The sequence below is a fragment of the Protomyctophum bolini genome (genome assembly GCF_963924005.1).
Source record: "Protomyctophum bolini genome assembly, chromosome: 22".
Classification (NCBI taxonomy): domain Eukaryota; kingdom Metazoa; phylum Chordata; class Actinopteri; order Myctophiformes; family Myctophidae; genus Protomyctophum; species Protomyctophum bolini.
The window spans coordinates 6,368,768-6,390,589 of NC_137883.1; the positions used below are offsets into that span (position 1 = coordinate 6,368,768).

Consider the following 21,822-nt stretch of genomic DNA (forward strand, 5'->3'; position numbering starts at 1 on the left):
ACACACAGCCAATATACTGTTTTGTATACATATGCACCCATGCAAAATCACTGAACATAATGCATGCATAAGCACATACTGTAGACATACAGTGTACTATAGTCTAAAGATTCTATTACGATTAATCTGTATGAAACTGCAGATTGAAAAACTTTTCTTTTGAGTTCAGAATACAGGATGCCCTGCCAGAGGGCATTTTCTCAGTTGAATCAGTTCGCTATTCTCCAACGATACACAGAGTTAGTGAAGAAGAGTGGAGTGGAACGTCTATAATGTGCCTTTCTTAATGTTGAGCTCTTTTTGCTTATGATGTTCCAGAGTACAGTATATGGAAAGCAGTTTGTACTTTGGGCGATATCGATGTCCGATATAATTCATTTCTGTTATGGGTTGATAACCGGTATTTCCGATGTCGATATGATCTCATTCTGTATTGAAAAATTATACAAATTTTGTCCATTCTGAAAAACACATAGGCAAGTCTTGAACTTAAATACCTTCATATTTAATATTGTGAGCTTGTAGATCGGTATTAAACAAACTGCGCCGCCCATAGGATGGTTCTGTATACTGTGGGGACCTCGTGTTTTTGTATTGTCTTGTGTGTTATGTGCTCTGTGTTGTTTTTGATGTGGATGTTTGAACAGACTGTGAAGACGAATATCCTTCGGGTCGGGACAATAAAGATTATTATTAAACTCAAGCTGTGGGCATACAATACAAATCCAGGACTTGCCTGCACAAATGGGCATTGTTCAGCAACAGTTTGTGCTGTGTGTGTGATGTCTTAGCCAGTGTAGTTTGAAAGGACGGAGATCGAGATATATTGAAAGAGATCGAGTGACACAGCGAGAGAGAGTGATCGAGCCTGAGTGAGTGCCGGAGAAAGAGAGTGAGGGAATTGTGTAAATGTATTTCAACGGTGTAGGAAGATGTTGAACACAGTTCGTGCTGAGGTAGGCTGGGCTGAGGGCTTTGCCCTGCCCATTCTAAATGCTGAGAACCAAGCTTTGGAAGATGAGATTCAAATGAAGGAAAAGTTAAGTATACAGTTGGACTATAAACTTCGAGGATGGAAGGACAAGATAGAAGCCATGTCTGAACATTCGAAGAACTTGGATCAAGCGCTGTCACAAACTCAGGCTCTCCGCATGGCTCGACACAGAGGGACAGACTCGGAGAGGCACATCAGAGCCATTGCAGAAAAGGAGGCGGGGCACCTGCGTCAGGAGATGGGACAGCTACAGGTTGAGGTGAACTTTTTAAGGGAGAAGAAACAGTCCGAAGAGAACGACATCTTCAAGTCCAACCAGAAACTAGAGGAGCTCCGTAAGCAGCTGAACTGGGACCAGGAGACCCTGGAGGCCTGGCTGGACGACTCTGCGCGCAAACGCGAGGACACCATGGCCATCGTCAAGTACGCCCAGCAAGATGAGAGCAGGATCAGGTTTCTCACTGCGGCTTTAGAGAACAAGTCACTGGAAGCTATTAAAAAGCATAAAACGCTGGACAATGCGGTGACCGAGACGATGTCGGCGCAAGTCAGTTTCGACAACTCTGCCGAGCATTTCCGACAGGCTCACCTGGAGAGGCAGGAACTAATCGGTGAGTGGGAAAACACCATTGGACAGATGAGGAAGCGAGATGACGAGACGCAGCAGTGTTCACTGCAACTCGCTCAAGTCAACCAACAGATTGGGGTGAAGAGCTATACAGTTAAAGAGAAGACGACTCTTCTGGAGAACCAGATCGAGGACAACAACGAACTTCAGAGGAAGATAATCGCGGCCAGCCATCAGATGGAAAAAGTGGAACGACAATACAGAGAGCAAGAGACAAAATGTGCTAGTGTGAAAGTCACATTGGAGGCTCTTAAGCCCTCAGTGAGCAGAACTTCCACGGACGTGGAGTCAATGAGGTTGCAGATAACCAGCGAAAGTGAAATCATCCAGGACAAAACTAGCAAGCTAAAAGAGGCCAGGCTCCAAAATGCTGCACTGGGGGCAAAACTGATGATATTAAGGGAAACGGTCCTCAGCATGGAGGAGCTGGCTGCCCAGATGGACCAACTCCTCAAAGATGATCAGGAGAACTTGTATGCATTGGAGATCCAGATAGAACGCCATGTGGAGGCGCTGTCCTGTGCTCAAGATGACCTGCACACTCTAAGGGTGAAGGAGAAAGACATGGTTGCCCTGCTGATAGCGAACAGGTCGGCACTTTCGGGCCTGGAGAGCGATCTCGGCAAACTGGACCAAGACCTCCTACAGCACGAGACCGCCATCTACAAGCAGGACTTCCAGATCCAGCAGCTGCAGAGGAAATTTGCTCGGCAGGAAGAAGAGAAGAGCAAGGAAGAGTTGATTTTGGTGAAGAAGACAACTGAGCTGGCTGATGCCGTCGACAAAAGTAACCAAACGTCCAACATGCTGAAGCCTGAACTTATACAACTGGAGTCCGGCATCCTCCGCATGAGGAGAGTATTAGAGAAGACGGGAGCAGAGACGAGAGATCTCAACACTACGGTAGAGGAGCTCCGACATTACATTGATAAAAGGGACAAGGAGGTGGGGGGCATCCAACGTAAGAAACAGGACAGCATTGTGGACTTCAAAATCCTGGGTTTGCAAATCAAGCAGCTGAGAGCTCTGCTCTACGAAAACGAAGACGGAGTGCTGTCTCAGGAGACGAGGGGGAAGAAGATGCGAATGCTCATGAAGGAGAGGGAGAAGGAGATCAGGGACCACAGGGAGATGCTCAGCAAGCAGGTCAAGACTAACGAGCAGGAGAGGCAGATGGTCTGCATGAAGGTGAATGAGACACAGTCTAAGATTGACTTGATGATGAAACGCTACGAGATCCTGACTTTTTCTATGTACACTCCAGAAGGAGAAGAGAGGTCAGAGGCTTACTATAAACTGAAGGCTGCGCAGGAGACAGAGGAGCTCAAGCGAAAGGGAGACAGCCTGGACAGGGAAATCCGCAAGAAGGAAATGGAGATGAGAGCGTTTCAGAACTTGCTGCACCTCGCAAACAGCTGTAACTCCAGGTACCGCAAATCTTTCACTAGTGCGACTGAGTGTAGGGCAGAAAACCAGAACAAGCTGAAGTTGGAGGAGCAGGAGAGAGCGGCTATGGAGAAGGTAAAACGCAAGAAAAGACACATCAAAGAGCTGCAGGAAGACATACAGCACATGGGCAATCCTGGCAGTCTCCTGCAAAGCAAAGTTTACGTGCAGAATGAACAGATGGAGCAGGCGGAGAGAGAAGTTGCCAACCTGAAAAAAGGGCTGGCCTCTCAGAATGAGAAACTCGTCCGGGTCACAAAACAGTGCTCCAGGCTGATCAAAGAGATCCGCTCATCCAATATGACCAGAGAGGAGACGTTTACAGAACGAGACATTAGCCTGGGTGAGCTCAGAGACTTCAACAAGACGGTCAACAACTTGCTGCTGGAAGTCATGGATGAATATCCAGATCTTAAGTTGGCGCTGCAGATGTACTTTCTCCAGGCCAAACTGCCCCTTCCATCGGCAGCTGCGTCCAGCCGAGGCTCTAGGACCGGCTCTGCCCGCAGCTCCGTCTCTCTGATGTCTACCATATCTTCAGCCAGCAGAACTCCCATGACATCCGTCATGTGATCCTCCACAGGCGAGGCCAATGGACCTGGGGCTGTGCCTCTCTGTGATCCCACTGGCTGAAAACGGAAACAAACGGAAACAAAACACATTACAACGACAATACTCCGCTAGCAAGGTACAGTTGAGGAAATTCTGTCAGGTTTTCACTTTCAACACAGACTGCAGTGTCAGTATCGGGGCACCTAGGCAGAGTCATGGGGATCCAGTCTCATCTATAATAATCCAATAAATAATAAAACAACAAAGTGGTGTCTAATAACAGCGTGGCGTCCATGTGGTTCTCAGACAATTGGGAAGCTACGTATGACTCCATAGCTGGGCAAGGTTTCAGCCTGATTTGATGGCCATTGACTGCCATTATAAATTTAAGTGAAGTAAAATATAAACGTATGAATCTATATATAAAACAAGACTGTGGCAAGACTGTGGCTCTCATGTGTCTATGATAGCAGTGTCGCCCCTTTGAGTTACATTTAAAAATTAAAGTTAAATATTTTAAACAAATATAAAACCTTAAAAAAAATGCAAGGAGATAAATCCTTGGCCTTACTGATGGCATCCAAAACTGGTGCTGAACAGACAGATGGACAGACAGACAGATGGAGACAGACAGACAGACTGGGGAAGAGTATGACAAGGCGAAGAAGTTGCTGACGTGTGGAAAGAGCTATGTGGAAAAGACAGGGTTGTTCTGCAACATGTCAACTTCATCAACCCTCATGCTTTACCTCATAATGCTTATGGACGATCCTGAGACCAATGGAGCACCCTCAACATTGTTCCCGGTTACCGAATACGGAGTTCTGACATATACAGTACCTACAGCTAATGGCGTACCAATTTCCTCGAATAGGGCCTTTTATGTGCAACGACTGCAGAGCACGCAGTACGAGGTAGTCTTAGATTAGAGATGCCTTTCTTTTTTTTATGAATCAAAATTAATTAATCAAGGTTTTGAACCTATAGTATATAATATATATATAATAGTAAAACATACTGGGTGCATTTATTGAAAACAAAACAACATTCCCAGCTATTACATATAGCATTAATAGCCAATACAATTCAAGTACACACAAAATGTTAACAAAAACAGGATACATTTCTGTCATAAATATTAGAACAATTTGACCAAAGTAGATGGCAAAGCTGACACCCTAGCATAAAACCTTAAGATAAACAAAATGGTACCAGGGACCAGGGTATCTTGGTAAAGTAGTACTTGTATCACTTGTATTCCCTGGCCCTGTATTTTGAGATCAGACTTCATCCAGTTGTGCCGAACCCCCCCCCCCCCCCCCCTCTCTACTGTTGTAGACCGGCTTTTAATTGAGATAGACTGGCTTTTAATTTAGTACTCCTTTTGGTGAAGAAGACTTCAACGGGATCCATCCAGTTCCCGACCCTCTCCTGTGAACAACACAGAGGTCATGTAGACAAAATCAGTACACTGCAGAGAATAGTGAAGGGGGTCAAGAGCACAACGTTTCCCAAGACTCGGGGCATTATTATAGGACACCAAGGAAGCTTGTGAAAACTGCGGCTGCATCCAAGCCCGGGTCACGACTCAACGCAGCCATCCACTGAGATGTTCGACATCGTAGCAGGAGTACCGCAGCGGGGACTCGCACCGTACCATCACGATTGACCATACGCTGAAGAAAGCCATCGGAGAGAGACCAAGACGTAGGCTTTACCCTGTCCCCAATGCAAGAGTCTGTGACTACCTCCAGTGAATGTCACTGACCTGGACTTTGCCGACGACATAGTGCTGTTCTCAGATACAGTGGAGCAAGCCTGCACCCCTCTATTGTCATCGGAGAATGAGTGTCACTCTGAAGAATCTCAATCTCAAATATGCAGGAAAAACCAAGGTCACCGACACCACTGTCCACTCCAGAGACGGCTACAGGCTCAAAACCACGACTGACTTCAAATATCTTGTTGCCTGCATCAACGGAAAAGGACCTCAGGACTGGCGAGGTCAGCGGCGCTCCATAGCATTAAGACATTGTGGACATCAGCCAAAAGGTGACTGTTTCATCAATTGAGTGAGTCTTAACTCTATGATTCAGAGGCGTTGAACCTCAGACCTCATGTAACCACATGCTGCACATGGCCCTTGATGAATCGTGGCATGACCATGTACGTACAGTAACAACCTTTAGGACAGTATGCTGACTGTAATAGACCAGCTCAGGGAGTGTCATCTGAAGTTTGCCCGACTACCTCTAATAGTGTCTACTCTAGGGCCTTTATTTGCCTCAACTCCAGAGGCCTTTATTGGATGGGGATTACATTAAAGAGAGGGACAGGCCTTTATTTATTTTTTAAATAAATGGATCAGAAGGCATTTGATCTAGATTTTGTGTCAGTTTGAACCCAGTAAAAATAAACAACCAACCAACACTGGGGACATTTATTGAAACAAAACAACAATTCCTCACCTATTAATGTACATACGGTAACATTAATAACCATAGCCAATAAAAAATGTAATAAATTGCCATCCATAAATATTAATATACCGGTAAGAAACAATTCAAAAAAACATGCTAGCATTAAACATTAATAACAAAAATAAAAAGGTGCTACCTTGTGGCACTTACATAAACCACCTGTTTCCCCCCCCCCCCCCCCCCCCCCTCCCGGCCTGTACTAGAGACGAGCCTCTATTTGTTTGTGTCGATGCAGTTCCGCTAATTGAACAACATTTTAAATGACTCAAACGAGTCAAAACAAAAGGCAAAAAAAGTTTAGGCATAAGGGCCGGGGTATAAAGACACTGACACAAATGGGGCCAATAATCTCCACCTTCCAGGCGCTTTAGATAAGGATGAATTATAATTGTATTCAATAATACTTTGTGGTAATGTAATGATTTTCTTTGTTAAAACAATTTTTTGTTAAAATGTTGGTTCAATATTCTGATAATTACTATTAGTCTTTCTGGGCGGGAACCCCTTTTGGTGTTTTAAGCATTATGTTATACTTTAGCTATTGGAAAATAGCAGATCTACAAGCTCATAGCGTGGCACTGAGTGCCGCTCTGCGGGCTTGTAGGTTTGTAATGTTTTTAACGCAAATCTTTGCTTTTGGGGGAGTTCCTGGAACAACGTATTGTCAGATGGGGGTCCTTGACATGAACATGTTTGAGAACCACTGACATAGAAACATAGGGTTTTTCAGAAGACATTTGTAGAATCGTTGTCAGGTCTTCTCCTTGCTGCGAGAGTGAGGTCTAGCCAACACCAACTCGGGATTCCTGGATCGCTGCCCTCCACAATTTCCTATATCCAACATCAGGTTCTTGAGCTCTGCAGTGTTGTCAGCCAAGCTGTCGCGCCGCAGCACGTCTACATTAGGTGGTACGCTTCTTTCCCCTCCTGGCTTTGCCCTGGGTTGGCTCCCATAGGGTCAGGTCTAAATGGGTTAATAAACATAAAATGCATGTCGAGGTGCGTTGCCAATTTTCAGAGAATACCCATTTTCAGTTTTATAAAGTTCCAGTAATAATATTATTATTATTATTATTATTAGTATATACATCTTTGTCCCCTTTCAGCCAAGGGTCCTTGAAATTGGCTTAATTCTTAGATTTTCACCCTTGTTTGGTATCAGTGGATGTGACGGTGAGGTTTTCTGCACTAGCCACTAGCTGAAAAATACTTGCTCTTACTCAAGAGTGGCTCATGGTTAGATGTATTCATGAACTAAAATTGTCAATGCTAAGTCTACCCTAGTTTTTAACACTTTCGTTATGAGTCTGATTCATCTTTTGAACTGAATTTTCAGGCCTTAAAATAAACAGAATAAAAACAATAGAAAAATAAAAAGCACACTTGTGATATATTTGATTGGTTGAGCACGGAATGTGATGTATGATGATAAGACCGCCCCTCACCTCACACGGGTGTGATTTTTATCCTCTCATTCCGTGCTCAGCCAATCAAATAAGTCATCACCATGGGGTACACACAAACACAAAGCTGGGCAGAGGAGTGGCTAGTATGCGCGTGACAACATCATCGTACCCGGAAGTTATGCGGTGTGGCAAAAAACTACGCTCTGGCCTTGACAGCCCATACATCCAAACAGAAAAGTCCTATTGCATTTGATGACTTTAACCCATTCTGACCTGAGATCAGATTCATACGAGGTTTCCACTGGACACACACTGGTCTGATGAACCCATTCTGACCTGAGATCAGATTTAAAAAAAATGTCAGTCGTTCTTCGATTTTTCAAAAATAGCAGACCTACAAGCTCGTATCGCGCCACTCGGTGGCGCGATATGAGCTTGTAGATCTGCTATTTTTCAATAGCTAAAGCATAACATGATGCCAACACCAAAATGGGTGCCCGGTCAGAATGGGTTAACTTTAACCACAGCACTGTGTGTCAAGGCCTAGTGAATACTGTCATTTAATTGACCTACTGTGCCTCTGCTACGTTGTCTCCCTTAACGTTAATAGAAAGAGAAAAAAACACAAGCCATAATTGACTACTCGCTGCCCTCTAAAAGTGTAGTTGACCCACAAATGGAAATTCTGTCATTATCAACTATAGCCTCGTGCCAAGTTGAAACTCAGACATTAGGCCTATACCTTATCCACGCATCCAGCAAAATTCCACTGTAGCTTTCTCTAAAACAGTTTATAATTATGACACCGATTTAGTTTTTATAGTTCCAAAAACTGCAAATATAAACGGTGGATATATTCCCTTCTGACCGTCTGACAATGTGCTGGGCTGTCTACGGCACCATCTGTACTGTGTTCCGGTCAAGGGCGGTCCGTACCGTACCAGGTGGCGATGCTGCTTTTTGTAGAATGACCTCGGTGTGCTGGGATTCGCACTGGATGTTTTTATGCAACAGAGGCAATACACAGCTGAGACTCTTGAGGCTTTTTGACGACGTACTCCGTGGCCCCATTTGCAGTCCTCGGCCATGACCAGGCACTTGATATCACGGACATCTCCACTATGCAACACTATAGGGCCTCCTCTAGTCCTCGTTCAGCGACCCTTGGTCTTTCTGACATTAAAGGAGAATATCGGACTAGAAGGCTTTCTTACCTTTATTTGTAGTTGTTACGTCCCCCACCAAAGAGGTCCGGGTGTTATTTTGTGCAAATGTGCATTATTGGCTATTTCCCCTATACCACAAGCCCTCAATGGGGGTTGGGTTTTTAGTGCTAATTTGCTTATTTCCATCGAGAAATAAGTAGTAAACTAAGTAAAGTGTGCCGCTTGGGATACTATTTACATCATGAAGAGAGGATATATACAAAAAAGCGATGGAATTGGCACTAAAGCCCAGTTCAGTTCAGTTCAGTTCAGTTCATTGAGAGCTTATATTAGGGGAAATAGCCAATAATGCGTTTTTGCACAATAACACTTGGACCTCTTTGGTGACGACGTAACAATTACAATTATTGGAAGTATAGTGGCCTTCTCAACGTTGCCCACCCCTGGCTTAGAGCCTGGCTGTTCTCATGACAGAGTTAGCTGATCTTGTCCCTTGTACCGTCATTGTTTGACACTCCGGGCCACCTGTGGTTAACTACGTTGCTTTATATAGGAGAGGAAAAGAAAAGCTGTCATACAAAAATACTGAAAATATATCTTCTTCTGAATGTCGTTTCTGAGGTCTTTGAATGCAGCCTATACAATGCAAGTGGATGCACGCACGCACATCTTCAAAATGGCCGCGGCCACTGTCCCACTTTGACTGTTGTGCTAACTGTTGATGAATTGAACATGGTGGACCCTGTTGTAAACAAGTGTAATGCTTAATTGGGTCGTCCACTTGCAGTTAACAGTCTTTGTATTGAGTTTGTGCTTGAAATGTACTGTAATTCTGCAAACTTAATACATATTTAAATCAATCAAACGAACGGTAGCTAACGATTCGGATAACAATCACACCTGTGTGAACTGAGTGGTACAATTCCCCCCCCCCACACCTCTCTCTCTCTCTCTCTCTCATTAGCAGGCAGCAGGCACAGCAATACCCCTCTCTCTGTTTATGGCGCCCCCTACTGGTATTATTAAGTCACATACTCGTGCTCATGACAACATGATACAGGTACACACACAGGTACACGGACATTGCTGGTTGTAGGAGTCAAAAACATGGATTAAAGAATATAAACCCTGGTTAACCCTTTGTTAGGCAATATAATAGAAAATGAACGTCAAATCAATAATCAATCAATGTAGTACAAACGAGATTAACAGTTTTTAACTGTACTGTACATAATCTACATTTTCAGCAGCTTCCAAATAAATTATGCACGTGAATTTACATCACAAAACCAACCGTGAAACCCATTAAGTTACAACACACCACCACCGTCATGTCGTCCCCATACTTGATGAGGCTGGAGCTGTGGTTGGCCCATAACGCAGTCGAGTGTATCCAGGGAGTTGAGGAGAGGACTCGGCACAACACAGGAGCCCTGAGGGGCTCCTGTGTTGAGGGTCAGAGGGTCTGATGTGATGTGATGCTGCCCATTCTCATCACTTGGCGGCTTGTCAGGAATTCCTGTATACACTAAGTTGAGTCAGGCCCAGGTCTCTGACGCTTTGTGTTGTGTTGTGTAGGAAACTGTTGTGTTGTGTGGAATTCTAAATTATTACCGAGCATGTCGTCTGAGCATCTTTGTACACTGTGCAATCCTGAGTGTTAATTTAGCTCAATTTAACCTCTGTTACAAATGGATTTCATTATCGCTGAGGATTTGACGGTCTTTCTTGTTCCATTATGCTCTGTTCTTGCCACCCGTCCAGTCCAATTACGGATCACATGAATGAGCTTTTACGAGTTTAAAGGGAAAGAGTTTCAATTAGGTTCTCTGCGAGAGGACTTTAAAGTACCCCCTATCCTGTGGGAGTTGCTGCCATATTGTTTTGAAGTGCAGTAGGCTATAGGCAGAGTTGAAAGACTGCGTGTGTTGTAAAAGCTTTTTGATAAGATTAATTAATTGCAAATCAATTGGCACTGGACACGGTGGTGAATAGAGACACAGTTTAATTATCTATGACTTCTGGTTTTATCTTTGCTGACAATACCGTTGTGCCTAAGCCTGATGGCAACACTGAAACAAGAGGTTGTTTCTTGTCTTGTCCTGCCCACCTTTATTTCAATGTTTCGGTGTCAGAAGTCAATGTTGCATATTATTCCTGACATGCCTCATTTATTTTTCTTCACTTTGTCATTCTATACCTGAATATGAGTGATGCTGTGTGTAGTATGTGGCCACAGTGAGCTGAATTGCTGAGCTGTATCGCAACTTGAAACGATTAAATACTGCACAGGGTAAATAAATCAAATATGTAAACACGAAATATGGGCAGTGCATGAATTATGACAAGAATGTCTGCAAAGAACTGTAAACCTTCTCCCTGAATTACACACTGCACAAAAAAAATGCATCTTGCATCAAGAGTTGCCAATGCCGAGATTATGTTTTGCTGTCTGTCTGTCTGTCCATCCGTCCGTCCATCTGTGTAGGCCTACAACTAATCTCTGGCACTGTATATACTCAATTGGCGTGAAACTCCCTGGAGACCAGTGTAGAACCTCTGACCCAAATGTTTCACATCGGCCTGTTCTAGTGTCAGGACGTAGATTCTCCTACCGATTTCCTCCAAACATCACACGCACCAGTACACCTCATCTCTATAGTCATGTCTTCAAGAACATTTTTCATATTTCATTGTTATTGGACTGACATCAACCTAGCCTCGGAAACCCAGACGTTTTTATTTCCAGGGAGGAAAAAAAAGCCTGGGGCCGAGTCCACTTCAATTTGGCATACACATACAGTAGCGCAAACGTCGCTCACGCTCTGCTGATTTCTGATCGTCTGCACCTTTGTTAAATTGATGCACACACACTCCTCTTTCTCTCTCTGTCGCTCTAATTAATTAGTCTCATGTCCAGCAGCTGTGTGTAATTTCTCCCGGCGGATCCTGCCATAAAGAGCATATAAGTGAGTTCCAATCTAACATCTACCTGGCCTGGTGGAGACCTGTGCTCTGAGCAGTCCAAGGCTCATTTTTTCTAGTTTAGTATATAGTCTTATTATGTAACATACATATTTAAATATATGTTATTGCCAACATCATCATGAGAGACGTACTTGTAAGGCAATAGCATAGTCCCTTGTTAACTGTGCCACATGTTTTATCTTGTGTCTCTGCAGGAATGCCATGCATAATTTTCCGTGTATGTTAATCTCATAGAATAAAGCATTTCCGAATTCTTAAAAAAAGAAAGAAACAAAGACAGCACAGGCACTGACAGATCTGTGACGTTCACCACATGAGGCCCTTCATTAAATGGAAAATCTATTAAGTCTCCCCTACGCGGTTACAGTGTATTTTACATTCACCCATACAGTACATCCACCCACCAACGGCGAAGGAAACCGCATGTTTCAGTGACGCAGTGGAACGTCCCCTTGTTTTGTTGAAGTGTGTGGTTGCTGGACTCTCGGGGGTTTTAATGCAGATGTTGGACCAGTTTTTACTAATGTGATTCTTCACGACCCTGCTACGTTTTGTCCCACATTAGCCACAGGGGAGGGTACAGTAGTTTACATTTGGACATCTACAGTTATTGCATACGCATGCTGAAAATATTTGAAGTGTTAGGAAAGAAAATCTTTTCAGATTGGGGGGGGGGGGGGGGGGGTCCACGGCCAAATACATATCATTTTGGATTTACTGATTAAGATGGCATTTTGTATAGGATCGGCCTCGGGTCCCAGTGGGTCGAAGTGGTTAAATCTGTTCTAGATTATTGTTCTCACGAAAAGACCCCCATTTAACCCATTCTGACCGGGCACCCATTTTGGTGTTGGCATCATGTTATGCTTTAGCTATTGAAAAATAGCAGATCTACAAGCTCATATCGCGCCACCGAGTGGCGCGATACGAGCTTGTAGGTCTGCTATTTTTGAAAAATCGAAGAACGACTGACATTTTTCTAGAATCTGATCTCAGGTCAGAATGGATTAATCAGACCAGTGTGTGTCCAAGTGGAAACCTCGTATGAATCTGATCTCAGGTCAGAATGGGTTAATTATCGTCAGACAGCTGCTTGTGAAATGAAATTACGGCGAAGCACCACAGGGGCTTGGATAGTGTACACAGCTAGTCAGCTTCCATCACGTCACGGAACACGCCAGAAGAAGTGAATCTTTTTTTTTTTTTCTTCTCCCTCTGCGTATGCCGTGGATCATGTCTGTCATGTGTCCTTATAATAATCAGTGAAACAGCTTGAAAATGTTCCTGCGCATGTCTCACCACAGGATAGATCCCAGCGGTTTTTTTTTTTGTTGCCCTGAAAGGCTTGCGAGGCAGCATGCCCTCGTTCTAGCTTGCAACTGGGTATTACTAGCCCCCCCAATCCACAGCAGGCCTAATTATGCAACATGAGATCATGCTAGGTACAGTATATACACAGTGTAGAGTATGGACAGCAGCGACACGCTTTGATCTCGCCGCAAAGTGCCCTATGGGCGATAGTTCCAAACATTGCTTCTATATGGATGGAACTATCCCATTGAGATAGAATGACCGCATTCCATTGTTGCAATGGGAGTCAACGCTATAGAGCGTCGCAGTCCCGCCCCTTTCTTGACAACGCCAGGCCCGTGAAATGAATCCCAATGCATTTTTCCCATAGACATTTCAAAACGTATTTATTTAAAGACCTCTTAAAGCGTCGTACGAGGCCAACTCTTGTCGTGACAAATCATGACGACACACACAATATTTTGGACCAAACAAATAACTACAAAGAAGAAAAACAACAAAAAAAGTGTTGTAACCTGCCGTTTTTTTTTCCTACTTTCTAATTCTTTCTTTGGCCCGAAGAATTATGTTTGTTGTCACGACAAGAGTTGGCTTTGTCCGCGGCGTAAACGTCCTTAAATAAATCCTTTCTGAAAAGTCTATGAGGAAAATGAACGGGGATTTATTTTCCGGGTCTCTCGAGGGGGTGGCGGGACTGCGGCGCTCTATAGTGTCGCCACTCTCTTACTATATTACTCTGGGTATACCCACTAGAGTTGTGTCATCACTCAGGATGATCACTCTGCCTGTATGTGACTAAAACTATGACACAAAATGTTCGCTGACTGCCTTTTTTCAATGACGAAAACTACATTTAAAAACTAGACTGGATAAAATTAAGACTATAATATTGTAACGTTTTTTAGCACCCTGAGCTGGATTCGAACTGACTTATTTCATCAACAAATAAAAACTAGACTAAAATGTTATAGGAAGGGACTAGTGGACAAGAGATCCAGTATACCGGTAAGTCCTTTTACACTTGGTTGCATGCTGAAAATAGCCGATGTACAAGCTCACAACGCGTCACGCTGCGACGCGGTGTGAGCTTGTAGATCGGCTATTTTCAGCATGACATTTAGTCGACTAAAACTAGACTAACACTAAACATTCCAGGTGACTAAAATGTGACTAAAACTAAGTGATAACTATTCAAGAGACTATATGACTAAAACTAAAATCAAAATTTGCTGCCAAAAGCAACACTGCAATGCCCCACACTATACCACTTCTCGTTCGTATTATACCGAATATATATATATATATATAATATTATATATATTAATATTAACAATAATTATATACAGGGCCGATTTGCCCAGACACATATGACGTGAATTTCTCCTTTCATTGTCAATGGCAAATCTGACAAAGAGCCATGGGTCTAACACCAAAACATTTTAGATGACTAAATTATGATTAAATTACATTTTATTCAAAAGAGTATGACTAATTAAAACTAAATCAAAATGTGTCTTGCAAAATAACTTATCTGCAAACAATGACCATGAAAGTGAAAAGCATCTACAAAGGAGAAACTGCCACATTATGGTCAAAGAAAGGTTGCAACATATACCTGCATCATGCGTGCTTTAGGCTAATATAAGCTCTAAACAGATAAACAACACAAACGGAAATCAAATTCTAATCAGCTATGTCTGGCAGCAGCTGTCGTTACTGTCATCTTTGTATTTTGTACTCTTCTTTCACCCCACATTAATTAGCCTGCTCTCTCGCTCTCTCTCTCTCTCTGTCTCTCTCTCTCGCTCGCCCTCTCTCTCTCTCTCTCTCTCTCCTCCCCTCCTCTGTTTCTCTCTCCAACCCACACACGCACGCCCGCACCCCCGCCACGAGTTAGCGCGCGCGCACGCAAACCTGCTCACAAATGCACACACACACAAGCCGACGCCGTCACACACTAGTGCCAGCTTGGTCCGGCGGCAAGCCTATATTCTATCCAAGATCGCAGCACCGCATGCATGTAGCCTACCTACCCTCTCTGGATGTTTGCGCATAAAGAATGACCGTCAGTCGCTAGATCAGTTTCAGTTAATCACGATGGCTTTCCTTTAACTTTGCAACGAGAGTTATAGGGATCATTTTCGTGCAGCCGCGCGCTCTTCTCCCCGTGAGCGTTTTCGGTCGGACAAATCCTTTTCCAGGCATTTTTTCCACTTCAAACTTGTCAATATAGGATCAACTATATGACGCTATGATTTAGACCGTCTCCACAAAGTTGTCGACTGGAAACCATGGGCACAAATTCGAATGTCATGATGATGGACATCATGGGGGGTTTGGTCATATCGCTGCTTGAAGTGTTGAATTAGGATGAAGGCAGGTGAGTCAGCCTTGGCGTTTGTCTAAACGCGACGCGCACAGACCCGAGCATATCGCCCGCGGTTTGACGGTGCGTATTTTGCTGCCGGAGAGCCAAGTCGTGCATCTGTGCAGCGGCGGATTGCGCCACGGAAACCGGGGGAATAACGGACAGATGAGCCGACATGGGTAAGTGAACTTGTTTCAGAAACGATGACCACGGAAGCGTACCGCATAATATACTGACTAGTGAGTCAGGTCATTTCACAAATTATCACCATCAGTCATGCAGGAGCGCCAGTTGTGGTCTGCGCTTTAGGCTACAGCGGGGCACGAAATAGGTTGATTTGTTGGCACAAGTCCACCGTATATAACTGGGTGTTTACATAGCGGGAACGAACGACTTTTTTTTACAGCCCTTTTCTTGCTCAAATCCATGCAGACTCTTTTGATTCCACTCTCCCTTAAATGGAGCAGAATGCATGTTGCTATAGACTCTGATTTATTTATTCTTTTAACTGTACGGGATCTTTCTTTCCAAAATGGAAAACTGCTTAGATTATGCTTTCCTATTTCATGCGTATTCATTTGCAAGGGGCCAAAAAAATAAACGCTCAAGATCGACAGTTCCATTGCTTGTATATGCAGAAATGCATCAGATAGTTGTACAGACAGTAACATTCCATCTATAGCTATATTCTCTAAATGCACTGGACAGTGGAGTGGACAATATAGTGTTAAAACATAAGCCGATACCCTGCAGCAGCATGAGGTGTATATAGACTTTAGAATGTAAAGGTTTAACTGTGTGGCCCTGTTGCCCACTCAGTCTCAGCCAAATGCATGTATAGGCAGCCCACTAAGGATGAATTGCCCATGCACTCTGTGCAGTAAAATTACATTATCATTCATTTGTATAAGAATATAGGCCTATTATTGTTTTTTATTATGCTATAATCACTCAGAAAAACCTTTCACACAATTATGCAGCCTTGCAGGCATCCCTAGTAGCCAGTGGAGCCAGCACCAAACATTTGAGAGGACCTGTGATGTCATTAAATACTTTTTATTTGTATTTTTTTTTTCTTTCTATTAATTTGGTCATTAAGGTCCACAGAATGAGAGGTCTGATCTGCCGGAAATATTGCGAAAAAATGTTATGGCCATTTTTGTATCCCCCCACCATAACTGACCAATATGGCGACATTTTATCATACTTTAATTAGCATAGTAGCCTTGCCGAGCCATGAGGCCCATAGGGGGCAGGAGCCTATCTCCTGTTTCTGTAGTGTGAGGCAGCTTGATGTACAAGTACACCCCCTGGACATGACGCTAGTATGTCGCAGGGACTTACCCCCAAGGCAACCCTTGATGCTGAGTGCCAAGCAGGAAGGCATTGGGTCCCATTTTTAGTCTTTGGTGTGACCCTCTAACCACAAGGCCACTGAGCTGGTTTATGTAGCATGTGACATGTCAAACTAGGGGTTTTTCATGATTCTGAATCCATTCCAAGCATTATTTTCGCACGAAAAACACTCCTTGGGCTAAATTTGGCCATATCCACTGTTTTTAGGCGTGTTTTTTAGGAGTGTTTTTTGTGCAAAACTAATGTTTGGAATTGATTCAGAATCATGAAAACCCCCTAGTTTGACATGTCGCATGCTACTTAAAGTATGATGAAACTTTGCATTATATTGGTTGTCTATGGTGGGGGGGCGGGATACAAAAATGGCTAACTTATTTTCATGATGTTTCCGGCAGAGCAGACCTCTCATTCTGTGGACCTTAATGACCAAGTGAATAGAAAGAAATTCAAATAAAAAGTACTGTATGTCATGACATCACAGGTGAATCCTTAACAGTTGAGCTTTTGGGCCTGTGGCTCCCCGGCTAGGCTATGCTTCCTCAACGCCCCTACACACCTGCCACCAGTTGGGCAACTCATGAGGAGGTTTGAGGATTAAATTGAACCTATACCTACTGTATACAGTTTTAGAGTTAAAACAATGAATTCTCCAGATTTTACTGCTTTGGGAAATACGCCCATCTAGGCTATGTTTGGCCCATGACACCTTTGTATAGGACAGAGTCTAGGGCAGTAGGCTATTAGTAGGCCATTAGTAAAAATGACTATCCAGTTCTCTCTCTCTCTCAATAAATCTCTGTCTCCAACAGAATCATCAATCATTGTTATTGTCACGTCACAGGTAAACTGTACAGGTGTGAAATTTGTTTTTGTGCGAGCTCCATTGTTTTCTGTTGTTTCCATAATTATTTCCATAAAGAGAAGGAGAGAAAAGAAACGGAGAAATGTTGGGCAGGAGGTGCAAGGGGGAAAAGAGAAACAAAGTATCTATATTTATACATCCACGTGAGGTTTATGCATGGTGCATACACACGCACGCATGCGCAGACACACACACACACACACACACGCGTGCGCAGTCGCGCACGCACTGTGACTGTGAGGCTGATATAAATCAGTGACAATGTTATTCTCCTGACATCAGGGCATCTCACTTGTTGGAACGATGTGGCTGATTATCCATGGTAGAAGAGAGGGCACCACGCAGCCAGACGGATGCACATCCTCTGATTACAATTGCTGCCATTATGATTAGGGATGCAACTAACAATTATAATCGTTGCTGTCGGGAGGAAACCTCCCAACTCCATTTTTTTAAGGTTTTAGATTAACTTTTTTGCATAAATCGGTGCTAATGAACACCCTTTACGTCTGTGTGTTTCGAAAATATTGAACCAATGGAAAGTAGTAAAACGCTTGGGACAAAACCTCTTAACTCCATTGGACCCTCAAACTGTCTGCTAAAGCAGCTAACTCCACCACCGCTCCCCCTCTCATGGAAGTAATTGACAATATATACACTCAGTTTAAGAGGTTTTAAGAGGTTTCTTTCCGACAGCATAGATATTCACTATAGCGATTCATTTGATGATTATTTGTCGGATTACAGCATTTGATGAGTCAATTTTGACCAAGAACATAAAAAAGATAAAAGTACAAGATTATGATAAAAAAATCTTATTACATGATACATAATGCGCAACATTTCAATTTGATTAGTTCCACACACTAAGTAAGCAAAATAAGATTAGTTAGATACATACATTTTCAGTTCAACTAATTACTGTGCAAAACCATGACACTGAAACTACACATGAACTCTTTGAGAATATTGCAAACTGTCAATGTTTCACCATACCCACAGGTCAGAGGCTGGTTATGACTTCTAGTCTTGCATAGTCGGACGATAAAAAAAGATCCCACCTACTGTACCGTTGATTTCGTCGACTAAAACGAAGACGAAAAATGTTTGTCAACTGACGGAAACTAAATGGAAACTAAACTATGATGACTAAAACTAAGACTAAATATAGGCTACTGACGATATCGTCAATAAATAAAAACTAGACTAAAGTGTTAGGAAGGGACTAGTGGACAAGAGATAAGTTACACTTGGTTGCATGCTGAAAATAGCAGATCTACAAGCTCGCAACGCGTCGCGGCTATTTTCAGCAAGTTTAAAAACAGTCATTACGACGGCGTCAAGGCCCGCCAAAATACATTTTGTTGGACTAAATCAACTGTAGATTTAGTCGACTAAAACTAGACTAAATCTAAAACATTCCGGGGTGACTAAAATGCGACTAAAACTAACTGAAAACTATTCAAGAGACTGCTAAAACTAAACTAAGCCCAAAACAACACTGGGACTCACAGTATAAATGAAACCAAGACAGTATAAATGAAAATCAGACACGTAATGGGGGTCCATTGTCTAATGCATACAATTTAGGCATTTAGCAGACACTCTTAATCCAGAGCGATTTACATTAAGCAAGAACAATACTACATCATACTCCAAAGTGGGGGTCCCTAAATGGTGATGCCACTGGAATAAATTGTAGTTGTGGATGCACCAATGCTACACAACTTCAGATTATCTGAAGTCCAACTTTCAGTGATTCATTTGGCCTCTATTTGCATCATTATAATTTAGCCTTTGATGTTGCTGTACCCAATGTATCCAATCTGAATGCCATAATCACTGTAATAATGGAAACTAGAATAATGGCATTTTGAACAGCTAATACATAGCTTTTGTACTGCTTTTCAAATAATGTGTGTGCACAATTAAATTTGCCTTGCATTTTTGTTGGTTTAGGGCAGGACTGTGGAAGGACTATGCTAGTCCTATTCAATTATTTGTGCTACAACATATCATTAATGAATTATGATTTGTAACCAAAAACATTGATATTGCCTGTCGCTTGGCTTGTTCACTTAACCTAAGGCCAAAGGATGTTCCTAGAAAAAGAGAGGGGAATCTGCACACTCGTATGCTCCAAAAGGTTTATTTATTGACGACGTTTCGAACAAACCTAACTCCTCTGATAGGGGAAGGACATTGACAACAGTGTGGCTGGAAATTAGATAGTCATGTAAAATTGGCACTGCTTAATAGGAGGCAGTGCGGTGAGGCCTTAAATCAGGTTAATGGTTGATTTTAAATTGAACTTATTCGGCCTCAGTTTCAACTTATTTTTCCAAGCCGGATAAAATTAAACTAAAATCTCAAACGTCATATTTCCATTTTTGAGGGGGCGCTATAGCCACGCCTATGCACAGCTCTGTGTGTTTGTACCACGGAACGTGGTGATTCGATTGGCTGGTGAATCACGATAAGAGCGCCCCTCACTTCACGCAAGTGTGATGTTTAATGATATGTCTGTCCAAATGGTGACTGGTGTCAGTTCATCTAAAGTGTGAGCGGCGTGAATGTTGTTGGTACACACAGACTGCACAAAAGGCTTTCCTGCACTGGAGTCCAGTGGCATTTCTGTCTCTCATGATTCAACCAGGCATCCCCCTTCCAGATGGCACCCTACGTGACTCGCTTAGGTTGCCTATATGCCTAGAAATGCTCCTGACAATGCTGCCAAATGATTACAATTTGAACAATGGTTAAGCCAGTGCTTTTGTCCTATAGAGTAGGCCTATGGTTTTTAATTCATAAGGGTCTGTGGTAGGTAACATACAGTATAGGATAAGTTCTATGACATAAAAAATACACTGATAAATATCTTAGCCGTGAATATCGAAGCTGTTGCCACCAAAGTGGACTAATCACAGCTCACACCACGATGTGCATGTCACACAAACTTGTAACGTAACTTGCAGCTGAGAACAGACCATGACATTGCACAAAACGTATAATGATTCATTCGTGGACTTAACTGAAGACCACGTTGAAATGAACAACTTGGACAGGAAGGCCAGGAATCTACTGTATATCTTGTTTTTTTGAGCGGAGCTAGTGTTTTAAGACCCATATACAGATGCGTTTTGCTGCTGGAAAGCCCTGTTATGCCCTGTTAAAACAGGAATAAAAGTATAAGATGGATGAAAACGCTGTTCTCCCTTCAGCCTTCCTCTGCAGAATCAATGTATTAATTCACAAATCAATATTTCTCTTCTCTGTTCTTTCTCGATCAATCAAATAACATAGTCACATCATTATTTTCCTTTCATGAACGATGACCATCAGAAAGCAGGGATAGTTATGAGTCCAATAGTGAGCGAAGCACGGTTGAACCTTCAGAAAACATACTCGACTATTGTTCAAGCACCGCCACGAATGGCATCCACACTTTTTGGAACTTAGCTTGTGTATTCTGACCGTCATGACGGATTGGTTCCAGCTCAGCAATGGAGAGCATCTCGTTGAGCCATCTCTTGAAACATGGAGAAGTTGGAGACTTCCAGTTAGTATAGATTTGTTTTGCCTTAAACCCATTCTCGGGGCGGGGAACCCCTTTTGGTGTTTTAAGCATTATGTTCTTCTTGGAAAAAAAGCTATTGTAAAATAGCAGATCTACAAGCTCATAGCGCGGCACTGAAAAATCGTTGAGCTACCTTTCTTTATTATGTCTTACGGGTAGTATTGTATTTGCCACTTTCTATTAATATGAAGTTTCAGTTTTCAGGCATTAAGAGAAAAGCTTTAGATTTATAGAGGGTAAAAAGGTGGGATGAAAGAATGCATGACGTCTGTCTGTCTGTCTGTCAGCACTGCAGTCTCTTTCCTTGACTGGAACTTTTCATGTTCTTCTCCGTGAGAGCTTCTCAGGTGAACTTTCAGATTAGTTTTTTTTTTTTTCCATTTTGGCTGCATCCCACAAATGTCACCGTCGCTCTTCATCACAACACATGTATTTCTGTTCACTACGGGGTCAAGGTCAAGTCAGTCAAATACAGTACTGTTATAGGACTGTGTTGATTTCTGCCTATACAGCTTCAGCTGAAAGGCTCATTTGCCTGCATTCTGCTGCGCAATCACATCAAAGCATGTTCCTTTTCTGTTTCTTTGGCGTTTTACAGCACCTGGCATCCGCTATGTTGCATTTCTGCCATCTCGAGGCGGCAGGCCCGTGTATACTCGGTCATTAGATTACAAAAGATCCGTGGGGG

The 21,822-nt window shown here is 42.9% G+C and overlaps 2 protein-coding genes across 2 annotated transcripts in view; both read left to right on the forward strand.

Moving 5' to 3' along the window:
• Positions 1 to 21,822, forward strand: part of LOC308310283 (leucine-rich repeat transmembrane neuronal protein 4-like) — a 178,629-nt gene that overhangs the window by 79,250 nt on the left and 77,557 nt on the right. The window lies entirely within an intron of this gene.
• LOC308310390 (coiled-coil domain-containing protein 39-like) lies at positions 933 to 3,641 on the forward strand (the record flags this gene model as incomplete). Its single annotated transcript, XM_080756734.1, has 1 exon — positions 933 to 3,641. The coding sequence occupies one exon, from the start codon at positions 933 to 935 to the stop codon at positions 3,639 to 3,641; it is 2,709 nt and encodes a 902-aa protein (XP_080612860.1).